The sequence below is a fragment of the Lissotriton helveticus genome, chromosome 7 (genome assembly GCF_964261635.1).
Source record: "Lissotriton helveticus chromosome 7, aLisHel1.1, whole genome shotgun sequence".
Lineage (NCBI taxonomy): Eukaryota > Metazoa > Chordata > Amphibia > Caudata > Salamandridae > Lissotriton > Lissotriton helveticus.
The window spans coordinates 401,027,186-401,040,343 of record NC_136068.1 but is presented as its reverse complement, the minus strand read 5'-3'; the positions used below and the strand labels follow the sequence as shown (position 1 = coordinate 401,040,343).

The 13,158-nt window shown below is 41.1% G+C and overlaps 1 protein-coding gene across 1 annotated transcript in view; it reads right to left on the bottom strand.

The window, feature by feature from the left end:
• Positions 1–13,158, bottom strand: part of PIGT (phosphatidylinositol glycan anchor biosynthesis class T) — a 353,955-nt gene that overhangs the window by 265,511 nt on the left and 75,286 nt on the right. Inside the window, exon 4 of the mRNA XM_078652267.1 lies at positions 9,899–9,999. Coding sequence (XP_078508393.1) covers positions 9,899–9,999 — 101 coding nt within the window. The remainder of the gene's footprint in view (positions 1–9,898; positions 10,000–13,158) is intronic.

The following is a 13,158-nucleotide window of genomic DNA, read 5'->3' as shown; positions in this document are numbered from 1 at the left end:
CGTAATGGTTATGCGGGGCAGATGGGAAAAGATCCTAGAACGGGAACTGTCAGACTTGAAGTGGCAGAGAGGTTTGGCCTCCCCACGAAAGATCTCCAGGAATACAAGGTTGAAATATACCCAGTTCAACTATATACACATGACATATATGCCACAATACCAAATCCAGGTGTTATATGGGAGTGCATCCCACCCATGCCCCAGATGTGGCCACCTAAATACTGATTTTGCACACATGGTATGGCACTGTGCTAAATTGCAGTCCTATTGGGAGGGGATACTTATGGCCCTGGACACGACACTTGGGCGGTCCCTCCTTGCTCCCTAGAGTCGTGTCTTTTGGGATTATTTAAGAGGCTGACCTTGTGAAATGTTGGCACCAATTTTATAGACTTAGCGTTGGTGTTGGCTAAAAGACGAATAGCCATGACATTAAAATCGACTAGAGGTTCTAGGGTCTAAACTTGGAGGGGGGATGTCACATAGTGGGCTAGGGCTGAGGAGAGGGTGTTGGTCAGAGAAGAGGCCAGAGGGGGGTGGGCTAGCCCCATTGCATATTGATGGACAGAAGTGCTGGTGACCTTGGATCACCCAGAGATTGGCCATCGGTTTAAGACCCTGGGGAGGGCGGCGATGAGCCAGAGAACGAACTGGTTGGGACAACAGGAGGCCAGAGAGAAGGGGTGACCTCACGATGACCCAGGAAACAACACAGGGCTTTCTGCGCTACCAGGTAGAGGGTCGAGAGAGGTGTCTAGACCCTCCTACGATGTTTTCTGGTTGCCTGGTATATATCTGGCACTTCAATTTTCTCTGAATGATGATCTGTAGTATTTTCTTGTGATCAATATTGATGTACAATGATTATACCATTCGGATTCCTTCGACAACAGCAATGGAAGGCTACGTGCTGCCTCTTATTATGTGATACACCACTGCGATATGTTAAAATGCAAAATGCCAATAAAAAATACTTTTAAAAAACTGCTGTAAATATTACTCCTCTACAATGTTCAACTATTGAAATAAGAGATATCTTTACTAATGATAATAACCCCTTAAATAAGCAAAGAATATTCGAGCTTTTACATATATATCCTCAACTTCAATCTGTCTTTACAGCAGAACTGAAGTTGGTTTACTTCCCAGAAAGACATGATTTACCTATAGCCCGAGCGAGTTGGATTCTGGTCAAATTTGATTCCTTAGATAATTATGAGCAAATGTGAGGCTTTATACAAAAATGGTTTCGATGTTAGCAGTATCCCTCATTTGCATTCACATGAAAAAAAAAACCAATGTTCTTGCATCTCATGCAGAACTTCCTAAGTAGGCCTCGCAAGTAAATTCATCCGTTTGCACAATTGCCAAGGAACAACTCATCTCTTATTATACATGTTAACTTACATGACAGACAAATCAGAAACCAGAGAATGCAATTAGTCACAAGTAGAAATCAGGAGGTAGCTCGGTCTTGGCTTGCCAGTTCAATTAAAGAAAATAACACACAGAAAATTGTCAAACTACCCTTTTAGCCATAGCTTTGAAATAATATCTTGGAATTTAGCAAGTTTTAACTTACATTCATACTCTGTAACAAATGTCCCTGAGAAAAGTCTTGAAAGGCCATGCTAAAAGAGGCCTTGTATCTTGCTGTCCACTGACTTCTATTGGGATTCCAAGACCTGTACCTTGCCCTTTAAGAATTTGCCTTCAAATTAACTTTCCTAAAGCAATTTACAAGCCCAATAATTCTCTTTTCATATTTAATGCTTACATTCCACCAGGCCAGCAAAATAAATTACTTGAGTCTATTATTTAGAATTGTTGAAACCAAACCGGATGGTGGAAATGATGGAAATATACTTGTTCTGGGGGACTTCAGTGGAAAGCTTTCCAACACATTTTCAAAGCAATACAGGGATAAAGATCTTGAAGATGCTTGGAACATTTCAGAAGCTACCTTTCTTCTGAAATTGAAAGCGTACAAGCAAGGCAGACTTCTCCGTGAATCTCTCCCTAGGAAAAACGCAGTGGTAATAAATGGGATGGAAGATCCGTATTTCCCAGCACTCCCCAGGCAACTAAGGCTTTTCCATTATTGATTATATAATTACTAGTTACGACATGTACTCCTCATTCCTTGCTGTTGATATCAAATTTAATCCAGTGAGTGATCATGTCATTCTGCTGGATTTATGGATACAGAAAACATTAACCTGGTCTTTAGAGGCAGGTAATGGCAAAGCAACCATAGACTTGAGACAGAGCAAGATAGCGAGGATTTCCAGGAGGATAGATCAATTGAACAAAGCAATTCTATCCTTATAGAACTCATATACGGAAAAAGAGGGTAATCCCATTTTTTACTTTGAAAATGTTATAATTGCAGTAACAAACGAGATACAGCAAGTCATTAAAAAAGACAGAATAGTCACAAAAGAACCATACTGATAGGAAAATATCTAGGGAAATAAACAACCTTATTCGCCTTATATTTGTGGAATACTCCACCTCCAGAAATAAAGAATTTAAAGTGCTCCAGAAAAAAAGCAAAACAAACTGTCTATCCTTTAAAATTTAGTGGATATAAACTGGTTTGATTTGCAGCAGGTGGCTTTTAACAAGAACTCAAAGTGGTTTTGGAGTTTAAGTACTGCACATAACAAAATCTTAAAGCCTCAGCTACGATTTCTATCCTAGGTCTAGTCTGAGTTGAGTATATTTAAAATCTCTACATGGAAAATGTGACCACAAAAATTAACAAAGGGGCCTTAATTACTACTCAGAACCCAACAAACATCCAAGAGGAAAATCTCCTCCGACGTGCAGCCATCATGGCTGTTTGGATGTGATCCACTAAAGCTCCGCGGAGTACTCTGCAGACATCAAGACATCTGGCGCCATCAGGCTGAATTAAGCTACTTTTTCCTTAGAGTCGGAGTGGCGGTACCTTTTGCACTGTGACCGCCTTGTTATGGGTTCGCATAGCACAGTGAACCGCCGTTTCCCTCCTGGAGAAGTCCCAGCGGCCTGGAATAACATGGCAAAAATAAGTGCTGCAGCGCAGGCGCGATGGTGAAAAAGGCGAATGCAGATGCCATCTGGCAGCCTCAGGGAGGACCGCCAACTTGCTGCTGAGCACGCACAGCAGTAAGGAGAGCTGGGTGAGGGCTCCCGGCGAGGCTGCAGCAGTTTTATGCCTGACCTTGCAATGGTGGCTGCCTCAGACAGAGGCCCACGTGTCTGCTTGTCCGTGGCCTCGGAGGCTCGATTGGAAGCTGCAGGAGGTTTTTTGATAAGCAGCTAACACCCCCAAGCACTGTCCACCGGCGTGAGTAGGCCAGGAGGGAGACTGACCTGCCTACCTTACAATATACATCGACCCAAAGGACCAACCTTGATCTGCATGCACTATCTAGCGAGGTCTGTCCCCGGAGAGCCTGCCCGCCATAACCCCCATGCCAGGGGATGTGCTCACGACCACAATGCGCTCTATCTACCCTAGGGGACAGGAAGACTCCCTGAGGAGAATCCGGACACTGGCATGAAACACAGAATGTCCCGGAAAGACAGGGGCTGGCGCAGGCAGAGATGGGGCATAGGTTTCTTCAGAACGCAGCTTCCTATAGGGCTCTGCTCCAAACACAAATGCACTGCGATCCCCTCTCCATTTACGACACGACGAGGGCAACAGGGCTATCCTCAACTCATCTTCTCAGCCCTTACTGTATCTCTCTTGGTTACTGTACCCCCAGTGCCCCTTGACCCGGGCACTTTGGCAGCCTTTATGCTGCCAAATAAGATGCAAGCCAACAGGGTGAGGGAAGAGGTAAAAGCAGGCTTTGCGGTCTCCTTTGAAATCTATTTTCACAACAGATGTCAATTCCCAGCTGATTTCCCTTCAGACCGACAGACTCCGTTAGCACACGCACACTAGACCTCAAAACGAAGTACCAAGGTCTGGAACAGAGACTCAGTCCTATTGATTGCATCACAGACCTGTTCCGAAACAAGTTGCAATTGGCCTTATTGAAATGTGAACACCTGGAAAATCAGTCTAGACATGATAACTAAAAGAAATGGAGGCCTGGAGGAGGGAGTTGAAGGTCCTGACCTAGAAGCCATCATCGTGGACATGTTCTCAGAACTACTGGGTGAGTAACCGGGTGGCAGTGCGGCTGGAGAGAGGGCACAGGACGGGCCCATAAACTCCAAGCCGTGGAAAGCAACCTAGGGATGTCCTCACTAAACTACATTCCTTCAAGACTAAAGAAGTGATCTTACAAACAGCCCGATAACAGGTTTCTGTTTCGTTCTATGGAGCGACATGCACACTTTTCCAGAATAATGCTTCCGCGACAGTGGCACGTCGCCTGCAATTTAAGCCAGAGACTGGCTTTCTGCACCGAAATCATGCCAAATACTACTGGACCTACCCTTTCGGCATCTCTTTTGAATACTAAAAAAAAACTGCACCATTTCATAGAACTGGAAGATGCTGCATCCCTGTGGGGTTTAACACTGACTGATCCCCAAGGTTAGGAGGGTCAGAGAAGAGAGACCCCGAAGAGACTCACAAAAAAACCTGCTAAAGGCCTGTGGCAATCGCGACAAAGAGGGAAATGCTCGGCAAATACCCGTTGAGAATGATCTCTATCAGTCCCTTTCCACAACCCATTTAAGGGCAACCCCTGCAGTCTGAACTTGGCTTGTGATCAGTCAGTTATGTGTTTATGCACCACAGTTATGAGTCACGCACCTGCGACCTGGAGAGTCGTCGACTTTTGTCTAACTTACCTTCCAACTGACTAACACACCTAACTATGATTAACCTATGGCTGGTCGCCAGATTATTCTGCTACTCAAAAGCACTCTGTAGAGTACAGTAGCTTTTTTGCATCTCTTATGCCCAAACTAATTGAGTTTGACATGAATGTGTACTGTTGTAGGGAGACTAGACTCCCATGTTTTAAAGTAATTTTGAGAGAGGGAGGTGGTGGGGGGGTGTGGGGGGGGGGGTGTCAGAGGGGAGGGTAAGTAATTTTTGGGTTGCTCTGCGATGCAGGAACTATGGATCAGAACTACCCTTAGCTACAGGCCTTCCAACGATGAAAGCTAACTACACATATCTAAACCCACTATGGTGCTAAATACCATATCTTTGAACATTAACAATTCCCTGGCTAAGCACCACACATTTTGGAAATATATTTTTGACCGATGGCGTGAGGTTGTAGCTCTACAACACACCTTGAGCGCAGTGAGGGCCACAGGCTACAACACAAATCTTACCCCCTAAGATACCAGTCATCGGCCAAGACCAGCAAAACATAGACTATTTTATTCGAATGACCATGAAAGTGCAACATACAATACAATACATGATAAAATAAGTCAAAATACATATATTACAAAACATAACAACAATCGTCGAGGATTAAGCTAATATTAAGTGATAGCCCACATTATCAATACATCCTCCCAATTAAACCAATAACAGTACGAACCTCTAAGACCTAAACGTGGGCTAAAGAAGGTCTGGTATGCGGTCTAGTTTCTCCAGACTAGCAGGAGATTATGGAAGCCCTAGTGTCTTGTATATGTCACTATAAGTTGTTCTATGAACTAAAACATCATAAAATACCATTACCGCCTCCTAGAAACACATTAGATGTCAAAGTTTGGAGACCAAAATAGCAGCATTGTACATACAGGGCTTCAGGCTACATCATTTGAAATGCACAAGTACTAGAGTACAAATACACATGATGGATTTTAATCTCCTGTTGCAGATAGATTGTTCTATGATTTCTAAGCATTAAACACTACTCAGTCAACCAGCTCAACCCACTTATGCACAGGATTTTGAAATAAATACATGTAAACAATGTAGACCTTAGATGTTCTTATGAGTTTAAGGGTGCATTTCCTGTCTTCAGGTCACCCGCTTTTCTCCTGTTCTACCCATACGAGATCGCTTCACCTCTTCCAGATCTGATACCTCTCGTCCTTACAAATACCCCATACCGCTCTTAAACTTGATCCGTGACAACTCCCGCTCCCCACACGAAAATAGCTGCCTAGTGCCACTTTACCCATGCAAATTACTTAGTTGTTGCTTTCGTTTAGGGACGTTTGAGGGAAAGGCGTTACAGTGGGCACTTGCAATCATGAAATGTTATTTCATTGAATAATAGTGTTTGAATCACTCTTGCTTTCACTTTACTGCTTCCTTTTTGATATGCGTTTCAGACCTACCTTTTACAAATCTGAATTTGTTAATAATATTTTTGACTGTATCACAGGTCTTATGTGATCACAAAACTGTCAATGTATAATCTGTGCCTATCAAAATGTAATAAAGAGAGTTTAAGGGGAAAAAAGCAAGAGCTTATTCAACAACGGGCCCAGATGAAATTCCCGGAAAAGCCCTAAAAAAAGATCCACTGGCATGAGAAAAATTCTTTCCTCCCCTTTTTGAGTACTGCTATCAGACAGGGGAACCCCCCAGTTCTTGGAAAGGCAGCATTATAATTAAGGCTTCCAGTTTTTAGTTTTTACAGATAAATACAGACAGAAAACAATACGCTTATTGTCTATTTATTTTTGAAAGGAGAAAAATGCTGAAAATTGTGCTTCTTGTAAATGGCTCCAAGATGTCTTGTGTGAATTCCAGGAAAGCAACTGAGCAGACAGACGGCATGGGGAGTTAAAAAACAGGTTGAGATTTCCCTAAATACAGGCATACATTAACAGATATTTGTAGTATAATGCTGATATTTACCTTTGGGTGTAGTATTTTGCTATATTTTGGCTCCTTAATTTGCTAAAACGTGACAGGCATCATAGTATGAGCGCCTGTTTATCAGTTAAATAAATATGGAAATATGCCATTTCATTACTCCTTTAATTTTTAAAACACTAAATAAATATGGATAACTACCAATAAGATGGGCAAACATTAATATGTATAAATACTGATGGAAAGGTTAAAAAAATAAATACCATAAAACCGGGAGCCCTAATTATCCTACCACTTCATAAAAAAGGCTCACGTACACTTCCTGGCAAATTTCGTCGGATCGATCTCTTCAAAACGATAGGAAAGATGTTTGTGGCTAGCGTCCTGGAGCAGGTACAGGACTGGGCCCTTGCAAAAGGAGTAATACTGTGAGAACAGGCTGGTTTTAGAACCAAAAACTCTATCATTGATAATATTGCCATTATTCAAACTACAACTAATAAGTATGTTGTTAGAAAGTCACAGATGTTGTATACTGCCTTTATTGACGTTTCTACAGCTTTTGGCAAAGTGGACAAGCCAATCCTTTGGAGGAAATGACTTGAGCTGAAAATTCTTTCAAGTCTACTAAAAGTGATATTTGCTCTTCACTGTTCTGCAGGGTGTACTGTGCGTATAGGTGAATTGTAGGGGTTAACTCATTATTCCCAAACAATTACCGGTTTAAAACAGGGATGACTTTTGGCTCCATTCTATCGTTTTATATGATTTACCAGATCAATTTTTGTATATCATAACTTTTGCCTTGTATTGCAGCCCGTGATTTGCACATGCTAATGTAAGCAGATGATGTGATTTTATTTGACCTAACCCGAATTGATCTCCTACGAAAACTGAGTGCCCTACACACCTATGAAGAGAAGAATTTCTTAAGTATTAATATATCTAAAACCAAAGTGTTGGCTTTTCAAGGAAAGCAACATTGCCGCTCATTTTCCTGGAAGCTAGGAGGAAACACTGAGGAAATAGTAAAATCTTACATATATTTTGGCAGAGTGTTCCCCCAGAATTTAGACAGTAAACTATCTCTCTTTCATTTAGGAAGTAGGGCTTTTGCACAGGCTAACGTTTTAAATACATTTATTCAGCTTCGGGTAGGAAACATTTTAAATATTTGTTCAACATTTATAGAGTAAAATTTTCCCCGATGCTTACATATGCATTCGAGTATATCCATATTGTCAAACAGTCAGCTGGACATCAATACGAAGGGAAGGTCCTACGCAAATTAACAACACCTGGCCAAGCAATCCCAGTCCAGGAGGTACGTCTGGAACTTGTATTACCTAGCCCTGCTGCTTTTGCTATGGCTTTGTTGGGTTTACAGTTTGCCACATGCATGGGAAGGCAATCTTAGAGATTTATTAAAGCAAGAAAAAAATCTTGGTTCCTAAGGAAAACTCTACTTTTATCAGTAATCTTAAATTTGTCATAGAAAAACATTTTTTTAATGCAATCCCAAGATTCAGTTACACTGATGATAGAATCACTGTAAGAGATTGAAGCTGTATATCTCTATTAGATACAATAGAGTATATGCATCCTCGAGAGTATCTCTACTTTACACTAGACCACGGAGTTAGGCAGGTTATTCTTGCACTTAGGTGAGGCATTTCCCCACCAAATGCATTTTAAAAGATTTCGGTTACTTAGAAAAACGGGACAAGCCTTTGTAATCTGTGCAAAGGAGGGATTCAACATTTAAAACATTTATTAGTTATATGTCCATCACTTGCTAAACCCTCCAGCCGTTATTTAATTCCCTTGTATTTCATATGTAATATACCAAATGTTGATGATTTGACTGCTCTAATATCTCAGCCGAAAGCGTATATGCCATAATGTTTTCTTTTTAGTACAGTTTTAAATCTTTTGTAATGATCATTGGTGATGTTTTAGGGAAATTCATTTACATGTTATATTGTAGATTTCTATACTTGTTTATCTCAGTTGATGTCTTAATCAATTAACTTGATAGCATAATACTGTTTGGGAAGCAGCTGAAAAACAAACTTTTTTAATCTGCCATCCAACTTAAGAATTGAAACATCAAACCCGGGGAAACTTGGGGTCTATGATTGCAAAGTATCTGCACCTCAAAATATTTTTTTCCTATCAAATTACTCCAATATTGCCGTAAGGCGGAATCCAAGCTACACAACACAAATATATATATATATATATATATATATATATATATATATATATATATATATATATATATAAAGCAATCCTTACTCCTCACATGAAGAAGGCACGCACACAAAGAATGCAGGATCAAGGCTTCTTTATTTAAAAGGGCCTCCTTCGACCCAGTGACTGAAGAGACGCGTTTCGGCTGACTTCGCAGCCTTTATCAATCTGGTAGGCGCCATCTTATTTCAACTTATATAGCCAGTCCCCATTAACAGAGATAGAAAAAATCCTAATCACCCAATGTGAAAATGTAAAATACATAAATATACACATTAACCATGTAATACAATCAATACAAAAGTACATAATGAAAATTGCAATAAATGGAAATGATCTTTAAAATGCAAGTTGCATTAAGGTATGCTATAGGTCTGCCTAATGCATAAGCAATTCACTATTGATTATACACAATTAAACGATTAGCACGAAAAATGTAACATAATGTCTTCCGATGTTTTGGGAACATTCACTATTAATAAAACATATCCTTTCATATGGCGCTAACCCCCTCAGGTAGCATATTTAAAAAACATATAAACTGTGCTGCTTAAAAAACGTCATGCATGGGAGACTTAAATGAACTGCTTCTTTAGCTCTTTTGTTTTACATACAGCAGCGGTTTTCAGTGGAAGAGTTCTCTTAAAAGTAAGGCTCAGTGTATTAAACAGAAAAGGCAGGATTTGGCTGTGATGGAGTGAAAAAAGAAGTGCATTAGTAACATTAGAAAACACTTTTAAAGAGAATAAATGTAGTGAATGCGAGGAACAGTACCAAGTAGGTAAGGGAATCATATATTGTCTTGGCATTCTAAGCAAGCTGAAAAGGGGTCGACTACATCAGCATGGGGTACCTGCTGTCAAATTCTCCATTTGTATGTGAAAACGTGCATGGCCTCACCTTCGACCCACAGGGCAGCAGCTTCTTCCATGGGGTTAGATTCTCAGTGCAGACAATCTCTCGGGGAAGGATAGCATATCTCAACAGGCGGTGTTCTGTACCTGTAAGTAGGCAGAAGTCAATGGGTGAGTACAATGATGGGCTACTATTTACAGAAAAAAGCATCTCTCATTTCCCTGGGTCAATAATTGTCCTTCCATTTTCATGCCACAGTTTCTTGCCGGAATATGCTATTAATAAAAAGGATGGGACTGGGGCATTTAGACCCTTGTCTAATCACAAGGTATATATACACTGCAAGATTGACAATATGTACGCAACAGGAGACCAGGGTTTCCTCACTTTGGCTCTAAAAAAAGGGTACCTGCATATAGCTGGGGAATTTAGGTTGGGTGTATAAATCCATCAGTTGTGTGGAGCTTTGCTAATTTATAGTGTCATGTTTAGCTGTATTTACCAGTTTGTTCATTTGTATAAAATATGGTACATTGGAAGGCAGGGGAAAACATGAAGGGAAAGTGAATGCAAATATGTGCATTAAACGTGGGACTGTTTTTGATGAAGACATCAGTTTAAAATGGGATTGCCTAGATAAGAGGGTGCATCAGAGCACATTATGAGGTTGTCCAGCGGGTAGTTGGATGTACAGCTGGTCATAGTGCTATCAGGGATAACACCAGGGAAAGATGGCCTTTCCAGACCACATCCCTTCTGTAGGGCACTGACTCAGTTGGGCGGTACAGCTACATTTATGGATGATATGGGGAGTTACAGCTTAACTGTGGCACTGCAGGAGAAGCAAATTCTTGGGCCCAAGACAAACCTCCACCACTATGTGGGATTGCATCCATCACACTACAGTGACTCCTGCAGCAGGTAAAGCAGTCGAATTAGGGTGCAAAGGCAGTTTTCCTGAAACACAATAATCAATGGATGGATCACCGTGGCTTGGCACACTAGTCACCATGTAAAGCAGTCTGAGCAGAATGAAGAGAAGAAAGAGGAGGCAGGGCTCCTTTTCCTCTACCCCACCTTCGACCAATCAGATGAAGGCAAGGAAACCACCCCTCAACGAATAAGGAAGAACGGAGAACATACAAATGAATCAAGAGGCGGGGCTCATAATCGGGTTTAGCTATTTAAGCAACCTTCTACAAGGAGTTGGAGAGGAGGAGCTGGACAGGTGCGACAAAGGCAGATTTCCCTTTCTGACTCTGTATAGGTGTCTGCCTAGCTTTAATCGAAGAATGTTTGGCAGCACAATCCTGATTGGTGCTGATCCATGAATGAACCCTGATTGGTCAATTTATGGAAAGGGAAAATACTGAAAGAAAAATACTTACTATGACATGAAGTAATGTTCTGTACATTACCTGTGTACCCAAGGAGAATAAAGTAGGTGTGTGACCTTCTACTTGTGTTTGTCAGTGAGCACATGCCATTGACTCTCTGTAAATGGTGTCAGAAGTGAAGCCTTTCGATCTATTCCCACCATAAAAATCTTATGTAAAAGCAAACTGGCAAACAGTAGTGAGTAGGCCATCCAAATGGAGGGAGAAAGACAGTTGTCAGTGCACGAAACTCACTATGAGGCATTAGTCCAACTTATAGATGGGATAGCTTCTAATCGAGTAAAACCAAACAACCATTCACTGGGTTTCCAAGGTACACCACCATCACTAGGTTTTTTTTTTTTTTTTTTAAACAGCGTTTGAGCCAGTAGTGAGAAATAAAGCCTGGCCTCCATACAGATGGGCATACTGCATTGCACCCACTCTCATAGGTGACTTGCATAAAGCCTACCTGGCTGTAAACCCAGATGTTCCCACCTCCAATAATGAGATCAAAAAGGCAGTTGCGGGAAGGCTGGGTTTTAATGAAGAAACTCATCTACAACAATTCAGAGGATACAAACGACACTCCGTAACAGCTGCTTTACAAGTCCAGAGATGCTGCTGAAAAGTGGGTACAGATAAATAGCAATACAGAGGAGATCAGCATGACTAAATTATTCTAGAACCTCATACGGAAGCCTTTTCTCCCTTGATGCAAAGATGGGGTTGTCGACACCTGAATCCTACTATACCCGACAATGTGAACCTAGCTAATGCTTGCTAAATATGTTATCAAATTAATCTAGCAATAACTCCAGTAATCACAACATCCACAGCTGGCCCCTTTGTAGGAGACGTCAAGGTATGATCCGTGGTAGAAAATAAGACCGTGGCATAGCAGAAGGCCAAGAGGTGGGTTCTCTAGAGCATTCTGTGTGTACAGTTATAGTCCCTCTAGGCCCTTAGTGCTTCAAGTATGCCAAGTGAGGTCATGTGGCGGACACTGTCCACGACGCGATAAAGGAGAATCCACCCGTTGTAAACATCATCAGGGTACATATTTGAAAATCAGAAACCTGGGAACATCCCAATACATGTGACCTGTGTATCAAGAGGATCCCTACGAAGGGGTTAGTAGATAGTGAGTGCTTTTGAACGGTCCTAAGTCTTCCATGCACATGTACCCTTGTTAACATTAATGGTACTTGGGGATATAGGAAAAGCTATCCCAATGCTTGGAGAAATCAGTCAGGTCATCGAGAGAACAAGACTTCACAATATTAGTCCAATCTCTTGTATTGTCTCGAATGGACTACTGCAACTCATTCTTAACAGATCTACACCTTCTCAGTCAGTGTGACTAGAATCTAGAACTCCAACACTCACAACTCTTTCTTCATTACCCCATTATCACGTTCGATTCCTCTATCAGAAGCCTTCTCTCCCTTCTTTAACTTACCTTTCTTTTGCGTCCTAAGAGAGTAAAGAGTGAAAGGTAATCTTATTTCCTGGACGTCTCCTACTTCTATTACAAAGCTGGTATAGTTCATTTCGTAGGCTTACTGAAGAAAGTGCATTTCAATAGAGGTAAGGGAAAGTCTTTATTGTGTACAGTCCTCTGACTAGAGCTCACAAACTGCCACTCTGTCAACGTTCTAACATGAGCTCCATTTACAACATTGTAAATCCAACAGGCACGTACAAAGGAGAAAGGAGGAACACGGGGAAAGGAAGGAATATACCATTAGTTCATTACAACACATCTCCATTTTTTTTATAGAGTTACTAAAGATATATGTACATATGCAACTAAAAAGGTTAAGATACAATTAACCTTTAAAGAGGAAGATTTCTTTTAGATTAATTAACAAAACTAAATGTGTTACAAAGTGTAGCTAAATATATACAGATACATAACACAACACT